Here is a 20,262-nt window from a genome sequence, read left to right as displayed (position 1 = left end):
GCTCTCCACCTCCACCCAAATTTCAATAAGAACATATTAGCCTAGAAGGCCCAATGTAGGAACTTTAAAAAATTGGTTGAAAGAGTGCTTCCAATACACTTTTTATTCTTGTAGATGAAAGCACCTCTTCCTTAAAAATAAAATAGAAAGTGTCATAAAGAAAGGCCCAAGGCAAATGAGCGTCCTGAGCGGGTCTTGGCCACAGTTAGATGGAACTGGACCTCAGTCCTAGGGTCCACATGGGCAATATGGGGATGTCAACTGCCGGCTTCTTACAATTCGTGTGTGTGACAACGGCAATAAGGAAGACATTAGGAGAGCCCACACTGTGTCTGACTTACTATAATTTAAGTTCCTCTGAAAAGCCCTAAAGGCGGAGATTCATAACATCAATGAGATCAGCCGTCAAGATGCGTCACTCCACTGTCCCTGCCGTCCTGTGAACAACCACACGGAAGGCATGAAGTCGCCACGAGGCAGACTTGGGGTTGTCACCGATGACTGTAACTGGGGACAGCGGTGGCCCGAGCCGGCAGGTTCTGTTCTTGGCCTGTGGCCAACTGTACCTGCGCCAGGGAACGCCAAGTGTAACATCTCCAAGCAAGGTGAATTCCCAGTCCCTTCCTTATCACACGGGGACGTGAGGAAGATAAGGAGGGAAATAAATGTAAGAAGGTAGTCACTGTTGGTGGAGTTAAACCTTTCTGGAATATACACATTTGTCAACTCAGTAACCACTGTCTTTGATTCACTGAAAACAAAGGCTGCTGTGAGTTGGGCAGAGTTGTGTACAAAGTCAAAAACCCAGGTTCATGTGTGCTTTGGTTGTGGTGTGACATTATTTTAAAGACAGTTTGAGATAGAGGCTAAATACAGAACAAAGGGAGGAGGTGCATTTCTTAATGCTTGGGAAACTGTATTAAAAAAATTAAAAAAGAAAGAAAGAAATAAGTGTCTATTTTAGTGTTAATGGGAATTTTAAGTGGTATGAAAAATAAAAGACTTCTACAGAAAACTATGCACATGCATCCTTTCTGTCATTTTAGTTACTTAGGGAGAATAAGTCCATAGAACGCACAAAAGAGAAAACGCAAATATTTCAGGGCTCTAGAGGTAGTCCCATCCTGGTATTTTTAGGAAGTCACATCTACTTGAGAAACCGATTGATGTCTGAGCCCAATTCAGGCAGAAGAGGACCCATCTGCATACCAAGCAAGAAGAGGAGGAGGAGCTATACATAGCAGACACCAAGTCACCACCAGACAGAATCTGGATCTCTGTAGGTTTCCATTTCTGAGGACAGAGAGGTCTATTTAATCCTCTCTACTTAAAAAAGAAAAAAAAAAAGCCCCCTAAGTTGGAAGGGCTGTTTTATTGTTTGAAAAGGGAATCTCAGAAAGAAAAACACAGAGTACTTAAATAGGAACTTGGAAAACAAAGTGTAAGGAAAAGCAAGGGGAGTTTTTAGAAGTTTGGCTTCCACGGGCATTTCACATCCTCTCTCTCAATATCTGCAGGTTAGAGGGGCTACTGATGAAGGAAGGGGACGGCGTCTGCTCAAGCGCACGATGCGGAGAGGTAGAAGGTAACCGGGTTATACCTGGTCGGGTGGTCAGTCCTCGGTCGGCAGCAGGGCGGGCGTCAACAGGCTCAACTGGGCACAGGAAGCAAGATACACGGAAAGCAAACAAGACAAATCAAGATGGTTAAGTTGTGGCTCCTGAACACAGGGCAGGGCAAAGCATGTGAAATACACAAGTTATAAAAAAAGGAGCAGCTGGAAAAGAAACACAGTGAGTTAATCCTGAGTATCAAGGAACGGGAGGGGCACCACTTCAAAAGGCTTATCGCTATCGATGGGCCAACCCTACTGCTCTACTCCTTAGCTTTCTAATAAAGGCACTCACCAGGATATGCAGCAGCATCAAAGAAGAGGGGCTGGGAAGTGTGGATTTACCTCTCATCAGGTTTAGAGATGGTTTCTTGGTTTTTGATTAGAAATAAAATCCATTATACCCAGCCTGGCGGGAAAATCTTAAAGATACCTCCTTTTACAACTGTCCGATCTTATCTCATTTTACAGTTAATTAACCACAAAAGGACTCCATTAAATCCCCAGGGGAAATGCCGACGTGAATTTACCGGGAGAGAAAAGTTTCACCACATAATCTGCCATTTAGTGAATCGGATTTGCTCCCAGTTTGGAGGTAAATGAAGTAAACCGGAAAGGCAGTCTCTAATTTAAAGGCTGGTTTCTATTTTCATAGATGACATACAGTTGAAATGTGTGAGATGTGAGTATTTCCTTTCATGTTCCTCAACTTTCACAATTTTTCCTTTGTGAGCATTCTGGGCCGGACTCAAAGAAAACCATGCAGGTTGTACAACGGGGCCTGCCATTGCTTACAATCAGCTGGTATTTCCAAAGTGCTTCTGATTCTCAGAAAAAAAATTTTTTAATTTTTTTAACGTTTATTTATTTTTGAGACACACAGTGTGAGTGGGGGAGGAGCAGAGAGAGAAGGAGACACAGAATCTGAAGCAGGTTCCAGGCTCTGAGCTGTCAGCACAGAGCTCGAAGTGGGGCCTGAACTCATGAGCAGTGAGATCATGACCTGAGCGGAAGTTGGCAGCTTAACCAACTGAGCCACTCGGGCGCCCCCTGATTCTCAGAAAATATTAACTTGAACTTAGGCTGGTCTTTGAAGAAACAGGCAAGGGAGAGAAACAAAGGCTTAAGGATTAATAATTGGACAAGGGGCAAATGAAGCTCAGGGAGGGGGTAAAACCTTCCCTTGGGTAAAACCTGGGAAATATGGGCTAAGAAGGTAAGGAAAGGTGAGCAACGGGAAGATAAGGTGTGCTCGATGGGATGGCTTTTGGATCAGCAATTTCAGTAAGACCACATGGCTTACTGGTGCACACAGCCCAGGCATTCAAAGGTGGGATTCCCAACCCAGACTGATTCTGAATGTCACATGTTGGCAGAACAGTGAGGGAGAAGAAAGTGGCAGCAAGTCAAGCCTTCAAAATATGAAAAAATCAGGTTGCTGAGAAATCTAAGACATTTGGATGAATCAAAAACAGCAACGTGGGTTGGTCCTTCATCATGCAGACCAGCAACATGGCGGAGAAGCGGGAGGTGGGGGTGTCTAAACTCAACGTTCACGATGAAAGCAACTGTGGGCGAGAGACCACTTCCGAGGCCGGTTCTTCGTGTGTAAGCTAGTGTCTTCTAATTGAGCGAGAAACCAAAACATTTTAAAACCTGGTTCAGAGACACTCAGATACAAGATTGCATTTATTACATGTTCAATGTATTAAGGAGAAGAATGACTAATTTCTAGTACTTCACTGGTGTGATAGAGCTCCAATGATGGTGCTTCAGGTGAAGATAAGAGCGTGCCAGAGCACACTCACAGCGCGAGAAAGTATCTTTAAGTGGTGATCCCATTCGTCATTGGCTAAATCATGGGTACCTGTATTTGACTCATGAGGGAAGCAGTAATTAATCTGCGGTTTAAATGCAGGCTGAAGAGCTGGTAGTTGGGACGAGGGTCCAGTTTCATGGTACCTGTTATTTACTCTGTGATTTTGGGAAGCCTCATTCTGTCCTATCCTCAGTTCTGTCCCAAGTAAATAGGGTTTCTCCAGGGCTCAAATGTGCACACATATGCATCAGAACCTAACAAGATAAATCACTATTCCCCAATTAAAGACATACAGAAAAAGCATCAAATGTATGCAGAAAAAAAGGTCTGAAAGATATTACCACCAAAAGCTATCATTAGTTATTTCTGGGTGAAAGATTGTTTCTAAAAAACTTCTCTGTCTTTTCTTCTCAATGTACATGTGTTATTTGAAAACAGTAATAAAACCTTGTCTAGTTTTTGGAAGATAAAACAATTAGTGTTATGGACTTAAACCCTCATCTGCTTTAACAGTTTGAGACTGACTCTATGAATTAATATTCAAAAAAATAAGTAACTCTTGTGTTCAGTGAGCAGACATCATTTTTTTAAGAAGACAATTATGACATTGTTGCCAAAGATGAATATACATCAACATGACAAAGTTGTGCATTATTTCCAAGTGCAACATAAACACTTTCTAATTTTCCAAACGAAGTATTACTCCTTGTTGAACCAGAAGCTAAATTCGGTACAGTGTTCACAACACTTTATACTACCCTCTTCATAAATTAAACGTAAGAGGTCATCTTAAAGAGTTTAGATAAACCTTAAGCAGAAATGCATGATTCCCCTCCGCTGCCTTCAGTAGCTCTGAATCAAAACTTTCCCTAAGAGAGAAGAGAAACTGATCAAAATTCTGGGGCTTCTGAGTCTCTTATGGTACCTCTCGTAACAGATCACTCCTAAGCTGAATGCTGCCTCGCACCACGTTGTCACCAGGCCGAGGGGAATGGAGAGAGCAGCAGGGAAACAGTTTTACACATACAGAACACAGGTGTGAAAAGGACATTACTTAATTTCAATTTCAGTACTTAAAGTGATTTGGTCATTGCTTCTTTATTAGGCTAGTTAGAAACATGCCAGAGGGCAATTTCACTTTGCAAGTGCATGCATATGGTCTTGACAAACACCTGCTGTGCCCCTCTGAGAATATTACAGTATCTCACGTTTGCATTCTATGCAAAGAGGCTGACCGGTGGCCACTTCTTGGCTGGCCTGCTCAGGCAGTCGTGGAAAAACAGGAGAAACACAAATGCCTCTAGCCAGACGACGTCACGGTCTGGTACGTAAGAACAAGAGTTTGATCAACAAAAGCCTCATTTCAGTTTATCCAGTTAGGTTTTGTGGATCTGAAAAAAACCACAGAAAACCCCTCAAGGCAAACTATAGCTGGTCAGAGAGGCTAAAATACTGGAAAACTGTGATATGCTTAGTTTTTCAATATAACTTAAAAGAATGCCTGGCTGCCTGACCCTCTCTCTGGACTTGATGGACTGTTTGTAAGAAAACACAATAAACTGTTGGCATTTGAAGCTGTGATGGTAAGGGCTGCATGAACAAGGAAAGGAAATCCTTTGAGAATTTTAGATTTTTTTCAATGGCTCTGTATGTGAGCACATATCTGAGATGGTCAACAAGGAATAAGGCCCTGGGGAGAGAGAGTAAGGGGAGATGGGGAGAGAAAGGGCAAGATCTTAGGGCTGTGTCATGATCTGGCTTGTTATAGTCATGACTTTTTAAGGATATACTGTTTGGGCCATAGAGCAATTCTCCCTGAAACCAGCTGGTAAAACCTCTCTGATAAGATCCTGGTTCTATAGAAAGGAAGGGAGGGAGGGAGGAAAGAAGGAAAGAAGAAGGAAGGAAGGAAGGAAGGAAGGAAGGAAGGAAGGAAGGAAGATCCACCTCTTTTAATGCTCATACCGTATCTCTGAATTAGGAATTCTTACCACCTTTGTTTGACAGACCAGGAACTAGCCAGAGAGGCTCTCTGACTTGCCCACCACACACAGCAGCACTGGAATTTAAACCCTGATTCACCATTCAGGAGTGTGGGGCAGCTACTATTCTGTGGGATGATGGGGACGTGGAGTTGTTTTTGATTGTCAGCACGACCACAGGGGAAGGGAGGACACTCCTGGCTTCTAGCGGATGCAGATCAAGGACGCTAGATGCTGTGTAAAGGGCAATCCCCCCACCCCCACCCCCAGTAGCCCTGCATCCTGTAGGATTTCCTAAGTTCCTGCTGGACATTCATTTATCTATGATTATGTGAGTCCAGAACCTAACTCAGTTGAATATAGAAATACAAAGCCTTTTTTTTTGTACAGTTCTTACTGTAATTTGGATACTCTACGAGCTCGCCACTAGGTAAGATGAGGGAAAACCATCCACTCTTGCTCACAGAACCTGAATCATGGAATTAGCCCTTGTATCCGTCTGCATTTGTATTTATCACATCCATTCAGGACAAACACCAGATCATGCCATTCTTTCCACTGGTAGTGAAGCCTCAATGCTTACATGTTGAAATACTTATAAATTACATCCAGTATACTGATTTCCCCTCTCCGCCCGAACATTGTCAGATCGTTTTAAGATTCACTGTTAAGTAGGCTTTTCAAAATGTGGTAAAAGGAGTGTTGAGTCTGATAACAGTGAGAACCAGAACCCAAGCTCTGAGATCGTAAATATTACTGCCTTGTAATACTTTCATGTAAGATTTCGCTATTTTTCAGTAATAGATCTTTATTTAACAAGAATATCAGCTCTTCTGATGAGGCTTGGGCAATGTAACAGCTGTGTCCCGTCAAGGATCCAGAGGTGCTGAAGGACTGAGCCCAGGTGAGCATCTTGGCCAACATCCAGGGGCCCAGGGTGTGTGTGTGTATGTGCAAAAGCATGGGCTGCCTCCTGGTACCAGTGGCCATGGGCCGTTCTCAGAGTCTACTTCTGAGCAGACGTGTCCATTGCTATTCTGGGGTATCTCCAAAATCTGCTATCCCTAGCCTTCCAAGCCTGATCACTTTGGGGAAACCCTGTAGCTAATCTAATCTTTCTTTGGATTATTTAGCAAGAGTTGCGGGAAGAGTCACTGCTTACTTTATAAGGAGGACGAGGAATTCTTTCTTATTTGATTTGGGAGGATTGTCAAGGGGCAGAAGACCAAGCAGATGGTGGATATGCTAACAAAGGCATAAAGGTTTGGATTTTAGGAAGCTGCTCCGGTAAGAGTTCCTCCCTCTATTTCTATGCAAAAAGAACAACAAATACCCTTGCATCTCTTTTCCCTGAACAGAATGGGTCACTTTGGCTACTATTTAAAGCTTTTAATGTATGCAGAATGTTTAATAGAATGCATTTAATTTTCAATAAAGGCCACATATATGCACACGAATATATACAAAGTCAAGATGAAATGCTTGGAGCATATAAAGGCAGATTTATTTACCTGTTGGTATTATTCATACTACTAATATGATAAATGCAAAGTTAAATTTACCTCATTAAACAAACCAAGGAATATGATATTCATTTTAAACAGTTAAGCTCTCAGGAGCTGATAAAGGAAAGAGAAAATCTGAAATTCAGAAATGCAACACCTTCTAGAAAAATATATACTATTTTGCTCTAGATTGTGCTATGTGAGACCAAGATCATTGCATTTCACTGTATTCACTAAACTTGAAGGTTACATAAAACAGGGCTTGCACGTCTTTTTCTCTGTTGTTGCTTAACTTTGGACAGACTAAAAAGATTTACAGCACTTAAGAGAAATGCAACACATTACATCAAACATACATGGTAATTTCTGTAAATTAATTCTTACTCTGATGTAGCTTCTGCTGGCTTCCTAAACCTCTTTTTACAAAGTTTACCATAAATTATAATTTCTAGTTTCTATTATTTTTGTGCATTTGTGTATGATCATAAAAATTCATGTAGGCTCTGAAATAGGCTTTATCCTACTTTTCCAAAATCAGTAAGTAATGGAAAATATTATATACGAATATTTTATTTATAGAACTATATATGTGAAAGATGTGGAAAGGTCTTAGATGATGAGAAACTGACCTGAAATTCTTTACAAATTATAATTTAGAATCACTGCAGATGAATAAATTTTCAAAAGGAGAGGTAATTTTTACATTTAAACTTTTTACACTTTAAATCTAAACTACAGATTTAAATTTTTTTCATAAAAAGCTAGGAGGTGAATGTAAATGACAAATATTTAACATTATTTGGTATAAAGTGAATTAAGATTGTAATTTTCTACAAAAGGAAGTTCATCAGACTTCAGATGTGGTTTCTATTTCTCCCTGAATTAAGCAACTCAATGTTCTAAAGGAAAAGAGGAAATCTAGTGCGCATTCAATTTACAAATGAGACTGGACATTTTCTACAAAGAATTCTCATTAGTGACTGAATGATGAGGATTTTAAATGGCCAAAATGCATCCATCTATTAAAAAAATGGTATAACAAGTACTCTATTACAATTTAGTAAGGAAGCTACTCTCATAACTAAAGTTCTTCAATTTTTGAAGAGGTCTTAACATTTTTTTCTTCTATGTGAAAATTATTTTTATAAATGGTAAAGTCTTGCTTTAATGTTATATATAACATCGCTGTTTGTCTCTGATATTATTAGTATAAGGTGTCCTTTTTCAAATTTAAACAAATTTGGAGTGATTACTCATGTGGAAAGAGTCCAATATTTTCTGTAATGGTTCTTTAAAAAAAACAACCTTTTGTAGTGCACTGAAGGTCTCACACTGAATTCATATTCAGTCTGAGGTGTATACTGATTGCATTTTGGGGTATCCATACTATAAATATTCATAGTACAAATATTACCACTATCCAAAGTTGCTACTTTAACAAAAAAACTCACACGTAAAATCTTGTGTTCTTAAAAAACATGCTATTAGTATTTAGAAATCAAGGTGTTCCTGTGTTTGAAATTTTATACTTCCAGACCTGTACAAATGTTCACGGAAAAAAAATAACTCAAAGATACCCCCTCATTAAAAGATATTTGGAAGTTTCTGCTAAGATATCCCTGTGAAAAAGAAAGTACACCATCCAGTGTGCAAATCTGGTGACAGAGAAACTCTCCGAGCTATCCCAGGAAAAAACATGTACTGGTTAATACGCTTCCTAATTTTGATAGCTGCCTTACGTTTAACTTTCTAAACACAAAGTTGTTTAAATCTTGAGTAAAATGACATTTTATTTGTGGGTGACTCTTTACCTTGTCTTTAATATTCAATGCAATCTGAAATTTAATGCATTAGAATGAATAACCAACAGACTATTTGGGTGCTTTTCAACCCTCCATTTATGCAGGGCCTGCGAAAATGCTTCCTCACGGGGTGAACTGTCATTCGCATCATTTCATCCCGTTTGTGTTGAATAGTCTAGCACAGCTACTGCCTCATAAACATACGCTGAATGTTGTCTCCCCGGCCCCCCGCCGGGCAACAGAATATGTCTCAGCAAGAAAGTATTTTTTCAAATTCATATAAAAAGTCACCACTCAAGAATATCAGAAAGATGTATACATGCTAGACTGTTCTTGTTCTCTCCGGGGCCTCTTACCTTCGTTTTCCGTGTTGGCCGGAACCGAGTCGACCCCAAACGGATGCCAGGGCTGCAGATCGTCCAGGCTGAATTCCCCATTCACGGGAAGGAGTTCCACGGTGGTTTTCGTCTCGGTCAAAGACGGCATGAGAGCATCGTTTCCGTAACTGATTCTTGGCTCGCTGATCATGTTGGCCAAGACGTCATCCGAGTAGTTTTGCTCTTTCTGAAGCAGCTCATCTAAACGAAATGAGGCCATGACTTTGGTGGGTCACAGGGACAATGGAGCAGCGACTACCATCTACTGTCTGTCAGGCACGACTTGAACTGTTTTACACCCGTGAGCTCTTGTGAGGTGGGCACCGCTGTCATCTCCATCTTACAGATGTGAAAACTGAGGCCCGTGGAAGTTGAGTCACTTAGGCAAAATCATAGTAAGTGCTCAAGGCAGGATCAGAGCCCAGGGAGAATGGCTAACACCCAGAGAGCTAAATCTCCATTTCCTCCTCTGACACGGATTCTAGTATCCTGAGATCGCAAAGGCATCAATTGTGTGCTGTGGTGAGGTGTCTGCCGGGAAGTGGTGGCATCATGCAGGGTACAGTTACTTTCAGGCCGGAGGATAAAACACAACGAATCCCTCCGTAGACCTCCCTTGAACATGCATAAGCCTAACTGATGGCAGCTTCCTCCATTCTCGAGCAATTCTCATTCTTTGGCTTTGAATAGATCTGCCTTCCCCAAAGGCCCCCTCGGTGCTGCATGATCTGTGTTCTGAGGCAACAGAGAAGCAGCCGCCTTGCTGTCCCGGTCATGGCCTTAGGGGCATGAAGTTTTCTGCTCCAGCCTCCTCTTGTGTGGGTGAAACCTCCCTGACCCCCAGCACATCTCACCAACCTCATATCATATTTCCCTCCTCTCCCCCCTCTGCTGCCTCTCTTTTCAAAAGATGCTATCAGTTACCCGTTTTTCTAACATGGAACTAAACTAAATTGACTCTTGGAACAGAACTGACTTATCTGAAGTTTTGTGGACTAGTGAAAATTCCTAAATTATACGTTTCATGATTGCAGTGCATTTTTACTGGAAAAGAGAGCTGGGAATATACCAACTGTAATCATTGCTTTAAATACAGGGTGATCACAAGATTTGTGAATCCCCTATTATGCTGCTACAGTTCACCAGGTTTTTCTGTGTGATATATTTTTAAAAATTACACACCCATGAATAGCATGGGTGCCACTAAAAATTGATATTCACCAGAGTATCTCATTTGCCAATCATACCTCTGTCAAGAGTTTACTGTATTATATATTTCAAACCAATTATCGGTTAGTATTATTGCTGCAAAAGATGAAGAAAATAAAATCAGGATTTAAATTTGATTTGTAACATTTTACTGTCATCCCTCATATTCTCTTTTAAATGGAAAAAAACTTTTTTGCTTGAAAACATTCTGTCCGACTGGATCTATTAGAACAATTTGATAGAATAGCATTAAAGCAGATTAATAACCATCTATGGAGTCAGTCTTATTGCAAGATATTATTTTAAATGATGAAATCTCAAGCCAATCAGTCCTCCTGAAATCTAATTTGAGTTATAATATATAGCTATTTTCTGCAGTGCCATTCTTAATTCAATATTTGATGCTTGTAATGACCTTTCCCATGCAGATGAAAGGCCCCCATTGTATTTACCCCAATTTTTTCATGTCTTACAGAGTCATAGGAGATGGCTAATAACTTAGCCAATGTCTGCTTTAATAAATGGGCATTTCTTTTATATAAATCTTATGCTTGTGACTGTCAAGCACTTACAATACTAAAGAGATGATCTTTTGGAATAATTATTGGTGCTCACGAGTTCATCTTGGAAGGGATAACCTTCACCAGCACGATCCACTCTTGGTCCCACCTGGTGCCATGTTGGTACCTTTGTGGCATTTACAGTCACTTAACCACCTTCCCTCCTATCTGGAAACGTCTGTCTTTGTCTTACATAGTCAGTTCCAAGCTGGTTCTCTGTGACTTCTCTGAATAACTCTTGTTCCGTTTTAAAAAATCTCTTTGTCCCTCTTATTATCTTTTTGACTCTCCATCCATCTCTTCCTGGATTTTTCATTTGGAAATCCCACCCACTCTTGAAACTCTATGGATGAATCTGAAAGCTATTTTTTCTTAGCTTTCCCTTGGCCCTCCCATGCCTCCTACCTAGGTTCTATGCATTTCTAAGTCTGCTGGGTCTGTGAGCTTATCACTCCCACGAATTTAAAATGTACAAAACTGAGCTCAAGGCCCCTCGCTCTTCCACCTGCCTTCCCTTGCTGTAATCATGGCAGAGCTATGGTCTGAAACCTTCATAACCTTCTGTGGCTCTCTGTATTTCTTTGTGTCCCATACTTACCTTACTGACACCTCCCTTTAAAATTCCATTTCCGGATTCTCTCTTATTCACTTCTCACTCTCCCTTTCTACTACCTACCTCTCTTGAACCATCGTTACTTTCTGGCTTGATCACTGTGATGGTCTCTTGTGGTCTCTGCTCTACGTTTTATCCCTCTCCAAAAGGCTCTGCCTCGTTTTGGGAACTCCTCATTTCCTATGGAATTAATCCCAGACTACTTTGCCAGATGTTAAAGGCCCTCTGTGATCTGGGCCCACCTCATCCTTCTAACCATGTGACTTTTAAGCTTTCTGCTGTACATACCTGTGCTGCTGTGATTTATAATAAGAAATATATATTTGGTCTTTGCAGGCAGAGAGCTCCTAAAAGCCTTGGAATTTCATAGGTGATGGCCGGAATAATGGTATCTTTCGTTATGTTATCAAGTGAATTTTGGGAAGCCTGTCGGTCATCTAAGGGTGGGGGCTGGTCACCAGAGGAACTGACTGTGTGATCAAAGGGTTAGAAGTTTCAGTCTCACACTCCGGGAAGGGAGGGGGCTAGAGACTGAGCTCAATCACCAATGGCCAATGAATAAATCAGTCAAGTCTATGTACTGAAGCCTCTGTAAAAACGTGAAAGGACAGGGTTCTGAGAGCCTCGAGGGTGATGAACACGTGCAGATGTGGGGAGGGGAACATGCTGGAAGGTGTGAGCCCTTTTCCACATACCTTATCCTACTTTTAACTATTCCTAGGTTGTATCTGTTTATAATGAACCAGTAATCTAGTAAGTAAAATGTTTCCCTCTGTTCTGTGAGCGGTTCTAGCAAGTTAGTAGAACCCAAGGAGAAGGTGGTTAGAACCTCTGATGTATAGTTGGTCATTGGAAGCACAGGTGACAATCTGGACTTCCAATCGGCTGTTGGGGTGGGGGAGGGGAGTCTTGTAGGACTGAGCCCTTAAGGCTTGTGGGATCTGCACTATCTCCAGGTGGATGGTGTCAGAATTGCGTTGAATGACTGAATTCTCCAGCGGATGTTGTTGGAGAAGCTTGGTGGTGTGGGGAAAACCCCACACGTTGGAACTGGATCCACAGCTCTCTTGAACGGAGGAGCTTGGATTATCCCCAGATGGAACCATGCATTCCCATCAGGACGCCTTTTCTCTCTGTTCCTGCTACATGGGAAGGTCGTCTCTGCTTGTCTAAATTATATGAACTCGTTTTTTATAGCTTTTTAAAAAATGTTTATTTTTGAGAGAGAGAGAGACTGAGTGCAAGCAGAGGAGGGGCACAGCGAGAGGGAGACACAGAATCTGAAGCAGGCTCCAAGCTGTCAGTACAGAGCCCAAAGTGGGGCTCGAACTCACGAACTGTGAGATCATGATCTGAGTCTAAGTCAGATGCTTAACTGAATGAACCACCCAGGTGCCCCTAAATTATATGAACTCAAAAAGCTCAGCTCAAATGCCTTCTCCTCTCAACAACTTTATGAGGGTTACAGGCCTTATTATTTTTATGGGACAGGAAACGGAGGCTGGGAGGGGTGGCCGAATCTCTTTACAGTCCCCTAGGCAGTAAGCATCTGTGCTGGAGTGCAAGATTTGGGATGCAGAAAGCCACCTTCCACCCTGTATCCCCACCCATCTAGCCTTCACGGTCCCGGAGGAGGGCTCCCTCCTGGTCTCTGTACTGACTGCGCATTTGCAGCGTGACTGTAAGTCTAACTGTTCCAGAGTGTTCTGCACACTTACAGGGCTGCAACTGGACTCATACACCACTAGCCCCATAGAATGGTTATTGCTTTTGTGCCTTCAAACAGGCATGTCCCAGGTATGGAGCTGAGGGAGGTCCTGTCCCCATCTCAGCCCCTAGGAGTAAAAAGGGTAGAACAGGGAACAGTCACAGAGGACAATCTTACATCTGTACTTCATAAAATATTGCAGCAAACTGTGGTGCCTCTTTTTCTCTTTTATTTCTTTTACTGTTGGCAGAAAATTTCCTCCAAATGGCCACTAAAATGTTGAGCCCCATGGTGGTTAATTTTCCTGGTTTATTATATTCATGTCCAGAAAATTAGGGAATGAAACACTCAAGAAACATTACATTTCTGGCAGAGTGAAAAGCACTTAGGCTTTTTGGAGGGAGTACAAAAGAGCAGAAATCCATGTTCCTACCTCAGTTTAACACGGGAGATTTAGAAACAACCACCACTGGTTATCTCATTTGGAACAATGAGGGCTACGTGATTTTTAAGGAACAGAAAGCAGGTGGAAATGATGGATTATTGTTAGTTGGGGTAGTATTCCATTTTGTGATTATAAAATGTCGAAGGCAGCCAGCTACCTCTTGATATTAAGGACTCAGGGATTTTACCAATGGCTAAGATAATTGGCCCCACGCAATTCTGCCTGTGATTTAAAAAAAAAATACAGAGCCACACATATAATTATTTCATTGCTCCTTCTAAGTGGAGCCGCATCTTTGAATTCTGTACGAAGACTCATCATGCAGAAACCACACATCTGGTATATGGGTGGCCCTGATGGATTACCTGTTTATCTGAATTAATTTAATATTTTATTATAATGCGCTGATGCTATATATTGGCGATTTCCAAAGCTTTTAAACATCTACCTTTGCCAGCTACTATATTAAACTAACACACTAGGTTCATTTCTCCCCCAAGACTCTCCTTCCCCCCTCCCTTTTCTAAAACCTATTTGTTATTGCCCAGAGTTATGGAAGTTATCTCCAGAGTCAGATCTATTCTCTTCTAGAATATTCAGCACACACGAGTGCTGCAGTGAGAAGCGGGAATATTTAACCGAGTTCAGTGATGGTAGTATTTCACCTAGAGCTTACACAAAACAGAGATACTCAATTTCAGAAAGAAACGTGGCAAAGTCTGTCCCTTGCCCTTTTAAAAAGTGTGTTGAGGACCTATACGAGGCATACTTAAGAGCAAAGGGGAAAAAAACACCTCACCATGTAGTTATCATAGGTAATATTTACAATATTTTGAGGTGGTGGGGATTAAGGAGGGCACTCAAGGTGATGAGCAACCGGGTGCCGTAAGGAAGTGTGAGATCACTATCCTGAACACCTGAAGCGAATATTATACTGTCTGTTAACTAACTGGAACTTAAATAAAAGCCAAAAAAAAAATATTTTGAAGAAAGCAGCATCAGGAGAATCACCCATTAGTGATGTCCTCTTCAAGTGACTAAAATACTTTTTGTGTGTGTGTGGAAGCAATAGACTTCTACCATAGTTTGAGAGAAATGGCCTCAAAAAAAAGAGTACTGAATGGGAAACAGATGAAATCTACATTTGTTTCACATGCCTCTTTAAATATTAATCTACTTGCCAAACTCCTTCTAAAGATTTAACTGCCATATTTTCGGTTTCGAGGGAATATAGTTTATAAACATTAAAGCAGTTCTCTTTTACAAGCTTCGGTTATAATCAACGAACGATCTCTTCCACCTTTGAACATGCTTGGGGTGGGAAGGACAACCTCCTTGTAAAGGAGGGTCAGCCTCAGCGTCTTCCTCTGTAACACACAGATATAAAGGTCTGATTTAAAGACTGGCATAAACTGAGGTCACCTAGGCTTGCTGGTTTTTCTATTTACAGCATTACTATCTTTTTTTCCCCCTATTTTCTGATTCTTCTGGTTCCTAGTGGACTCTCATATGACCAATGCTTATCTCTTTTTTAAAATAATTAAGAAATCATAACTTATGCGTTTCTCTATGGTGATCTGTCCATGTATGTTTTTATAATTCTTACCTTTTTCATAAATACTTACTTAAGCATCTTAAAGACCTGAGGATTACACCTCCCTACAACGCACCCCCGTCCCCACTCCCTCCAGTCATTGTGTTGGAAGTATTTATGAAAGGGATGTCATTCTTTCCCTGTCGAGAAGCTCTACTATCAATCTGCTGTCATCCAATCTAGGCATTTTGCCCACACCAGGATGAGGAGATCAGATTTAATTTTCCAATCACAGCTCTGTGAATGTCTGATTCATGGCTCAGCATATAACTGCTATGCCATTCATTATACTTACCATTGCCACGGCTTGTGAAACCCCCTAAGGCTTGCAATTCCTCACCCATCAAATTAGAGGAGGTTGGACTTAGTTCCTTCACTCTGAATCCTATTACCTGTACTCTTGCTAGGTAGGTATCCCTCTGCCCTGAGCTAGGGAACCAGAATCTGCACCCCACTGTGGTTCCCAGGTGATTTTTTTTTTTAATTTTTGATAAAGAGAGTGTGTGAGCAGGGGAGGGGCAGAGAGAGAGGAGGAGACAACAGAATCCGAAGCAGGTTCCAGGCTCTGGGCTGTCAGCATGGAACCTGACGCAGGGCTTGAACTCGTAAACCGTGACATCATGACCTGAGCTGAAGTTGGATGCTTAACTGACTGAGCCACGCAGGCTCCCCCTGCCCCACATGATTGTTAAGCACATTACAGTCCAACCACTGCCACAGGTTGTAGAGAGGCATCACTACCCAACGATCTCAGTTATCACTTCATAAAAGACAAAACCAATCGCAAAACAAGGCGTGAAAGATGAGCATGGCCAAAATAATACTGCCAGATCTAACTTCTGAACACCTCGAAGTCATGTTCTCAGAACCCAACCTACTCTGCTACCTTGAAACTATCATTGACAACAACGTTTCTGAATCCGAAAGCCCCAAGAAAAGAAAAGGCTAGTTATGAATTTCCTTTTTTGCCAGAATATTTGTCAGGCAGGAAATTACACAGGAGCCAGAGAAGGGAAGTGTTCAGGAAACAGGCCAGTGATGTTCAGACTCTGAGAAAAAGAATATGCACTTAATACTTAAGTATTAAGAGGGCCTTAGAGGACACACTTCATTGCTGTGCTCCGCTCTGCTGAAGATCAGCCCTAGCTGTTGACTACTTTACTTCTAAGCATGGACTTTTGACTCTTCTTCTTCTTCTTTTTTTAAATATTTAACGTTTATTTATTTTTGAGAGACAGAGACAGAGCGTGAGTGTGGGAGGGGCAGAGAGAGAGACAGAGAGAGGGAGACACAGAATCCAAAGCAGGCTCCAGGCTCTGAGCTATCAGCACAGAGCCTGATGTGGGGCCTGAATTCACAAACTGTGAGATCATAACCTGAGCTGAAGTTGGATGTTTAACTGACTGAGCCAACAGCCACCCTGATGGACTTTTGCTTCTAAGCATACTTCAACGGAGTAGAAGCTGTTTAAAATNTATCAGCACAGAGCCTGATGTGGGGCCTGAACTCACAAACTGTGAGATCATAACCTGAGCTGAAGTTGGATGTTTAACTGACTGAGCCAACAAGCCACCCTGATGGACTTTTACTTCTAAGCACACTTCAACGGAGTAGAAGCTGTTTAAAACGCTAATTGGTGGGGCACCTGGGTGGCTCAGTTGATTAAGTGTCCGACTGTGCGTCAGGTCATGATCTCATGGTTTGTGGGTTCAAGGCCCACGCCAGGCTTTGTGCTGTCAGCAGAGCCTGCTTTGGATCCTCTGTCCCTTTCTCTTTCTTAGCCCCTCCCCCGCAAAATAAATAAACATTAAAAAAATAAACAAAATGGTAATTTGGGGGAGAACCTATGTGATCTTCAAGTGATTACCATACATGGTCGGGATGTCTTGATCCGTGTGTGACTTGTGGGACGNTCCTCTGTCCCTTTCTCTTTCTTAGCCCCTCCCCCGCAAAATAAATAAACATTAAAAAAATAAAATGGTAATTTGGGGGAGAACCTATGTGGTCTTCAAGTGATTACCATACATGGTTGGGATGTCTTGATCCGTGTGTGACTTGTGGGACAGCCATATTGTGGTAAGATTGTGTCATGCATCTCAAAACCATGAGATCAACTCTACACAGATACCTTCCACTTCCGTCGCCTTTTCATATCCATTAGCTCACTTGATACCCACAATGGTCTGTGTTGTGGGATTCCTACCCCCACTGATGGTTGAGCAAACTGGGACATCCCTCTTGAGAAAGACCAGTTACCGGGTGGCAGAATTGGGATCGGAACCCAAGTGTCCTGATTTCCTGGTCCAAACGTTTTCACTATCCCATGAAACATTCTATTTTATGGCTGACATAGCTATTTGATTAGTGACTAATATTATAGAAATACATACACACCTATCATCACATGCATCCTGTTTCTCGTAATCTTTTTCAAAGCTTATGTATTTATTTTGAGAGAGACAGAGCGAGCAGGACAGAGGCAGAGAGACAGGAAGACAGAGAATCCTAAGCAGGCTCTGCGCTGTCAGCACAGAGACCGATGCAGGGCTTGAATTCACAAACCTCGAGACCATGACCTGAGCTGAAGTCAGATGCTTACTAGACTGAGCCAACCAGGTGCCCCTCTCCTCTAATTTTTGATAGATTTGGAAAGTGATGAATTCAGTGATACCTTTTTTTTTTTTCCCCCTCACACGAAGGAACCAAGATAAGAGATTTTCGCCATGGGCCAAGGTCATAGGGCTTTTCCATGGTGAAGGAGCAGTGCTGAAAAGCCAGGTGGTTCCCAGCTGCATAGCTGTCCACTGTTCCCTCCTCTAATTAAGGGAGCTTTACATGCCACTTTCATTTGACGGCCCATCCCCTGTGGACATGCATCTCCTGCTTCTTTAGATTTCCCTTTCTCTGGAAGACTGGCATAAAGAGGCTAGCTACCTGAACTGTCAGCAGGTTATCACCAATTTGGAGTCAAATTTAAGATAATGTAGACACCTTTGGGTTCTGAGCCAAGTAAATGGCTGAACTCTGCATACTTAGTCATCCCAAATGACTCATCAGTGGTGCAGGGACTTGAATACTTCAGTGGTCAAGAGCCAAACAGCCTAGGGGCGCCTGGGTGGCTCAGTGGGTCAAGCGTCCGACTTTAGCTCAGGTCATGATCTCACAGTTTGTGAGTTTGAGTTTGTGAGTGCTGACCGCTCAGAGCCTGGAGCCTGCCTCAGATTCTGTGTCTCCCTCTCTGCTCCTCCCCCACTCAGGCTCTGTCTCTCTCTCTTTCTTTCAAAAATAAATAAACATTTAAAAATTTTTTCAAAGAGCAAAAGAGCCTCATAGGATGCTGCGTTTCCAACTTGGGAAAATGATTATAGCCATATTATCACAACGTAATGCTGTTCCACAAATCTAGTTTGTATTTTGACCTCCATAAAATTGGGTCAGTCTTCTTATTTTTAGCCACACTGGCAATCTCTTAACAGTCTCAAAATTCAGACTTCACCTCTGAATCTGGGTTTATTTTGCTTTAAGTAATTTCTTGGACATAGATTTTTAAATGAAGCATGTTTTGTACACTCGTGGCAACAATCTGTCCCCAGAGGGGACACAACCATAGCTACAATGTTACTTGTGAGAATATTTCCTACTGCAAATGACATTGCCTGAAGTATCACTTGTTTGGCTTCAGGCTGAGGGTCTGAAGCAGTCCCTTTTCACTTAAGACAGATTTCCTTTCCAACTTTCAAACAACAGAGATCAAACAATTTAGATCTAACCAATGGCATCAGTCAGAAATCAAGATAAAAGTCAGTCCGTCTCCCCGGCATCGGCATCGAGAAACAGATTAAAGAGTTTCCTCTTCATGCTTCCTTGTAGTTATTTGTGCCAAAGTTGTGATCCTATTTCCAACTATCTTCAGAATCTCGGTTCCGCCTGGGTGGTTGGGAGTCTAAGCAAACCTGAGAAGAAAAATCTTCTCAAGTTTAGACTATAAACCAAGTTTAAAGATTATAGGGAGAATCTCCGAAAGTAAGCTATGTTGAGGTTATAATTTGCATGTACAAATAAGTGTCTTTGTTTCGAGGAAACACACAGTGAAGAACTTAGGTGTAAAGAGCCACTTAAGCCTCTGACTGTATTTTTCAGCTCAGGTCACAATCTCACGGTTGGTGAGTTGGAGTCCCGCATCGGGCTCTGCATAGACAGTGTGCAGCCTGCTTGGGATTCTCTCCTTCCTTCTCCCTCCGCCCCTACCCCGCTGTCTTTCTTCTCTTTCAAAATAAACTTAAAAAAAAAAAAAAGAAATTTTATGCAATATTTTCAGGACTTTCAGTCTGGAATTATATTAAAATAAGAAGTTCAGGACTGTGGCAATGAATGGCAGCACCAGCTTTAACCTGTATCTATCCAGATGGTTTCTTCCAGTCAACATATAGGGAAATGCGTGCATGACCACTGGCAGAAACAGATACAAATGACACGCCCTCCTTAAAGTAAAATAAAAACGAACAAACATTTTGATATCTCATCTTCCTTAAACATAAATAAATGATTTCAGGTGATTTTCAAGCCAGGAAACACTTGTTTCTTCCCATGCTGGAGGAAGAGCTGGCTGTGTCGGCCTAGCTGAGAGATGTGCACTTTGACTGTTACACTGAAGGAGTTTCTCAGTAATTATGAGGGTGAGGAATTTTCCCTTCAAGCCCGTCTTTAAAAAGGACCTAACCTCGCAGCACAAGCTAGGACTTCACTGTGATTCCTCTTTTATATGCAAATGTGGCATTTGGTAGTAATTACAAGCAACATAAATTTGGTGCAAAAAACACAGAAAACAAAACAAAACACAATAATTCCCACCAGCGAGATAACCAAGATATTTTTTTAATAGTTTTGTTCTTTATAGAATTATTTCAAATCTTCAATCATCATTTTATTATCTAATTTTTATGACTGTGGTCCATGAGGATGGATTCTACGAGGGGCCTGGAGCAGGCAGGGAGGCCCTTAGAATCAGACCAATCAGGTCTGAGGACACAGATATA

At 41.7% G+C, this 20,262-nt stretch overlaps 1 protein-coding gene across 6 annotated transcripts in view; it reads right to left on the bottom strand.

The window, feature by feature from the left end:
- The window catches only part of APP (amyloid beta precursor protein), a 270,144-nt gene that overhangs the window by 21,018 nt on the left and 228,864 nt on the right, over positions 1–20,262 (bottom strand). For 3 of the 6 annotated variants that reach the window (XM_077760216.1, XM_077760218.1, XM_077760219.1), the window contains 2 exons: positions 9,077–9,298; positions 1,601–1,654 (listed from right to left, as the gene is read on the bottom strand). In XM_077760216.1, the coding sequence (XP_077616342.1) occupies positions 1,601–1,654; positions 9,077–9,298 (276 nt within the window). The remainder of the gene's footprint in view (positions 1–1,600; positions 1,655–9,076; positions 9,299–20,262) is intronic. The other 3 variants (XM_077760217.1, XM_077760220.1, XM_077760221.1) reach the window with 1 other exon arrangement.

This window comes from Crocuta crocuta, unplaced genomic scaffold (assembly GCF_008692635.1).
Source record: "Crocuta crocuta isolate KB4526 unplaced genomic scaffold, BGI_CrCroc_1.0 scaffold369, whole genome shotgun sequence".
Classification (NCBI taxonomy): domain Eukaryota; kingdom Metazoa; phylum Chordata; class Mammalia; order Carnivora; family Hyaenidae; genus Crocuta; species Crocuta crocuta.
This window is presented reverse-complemented; position numbering and strand designations above follow the sequence as displayed.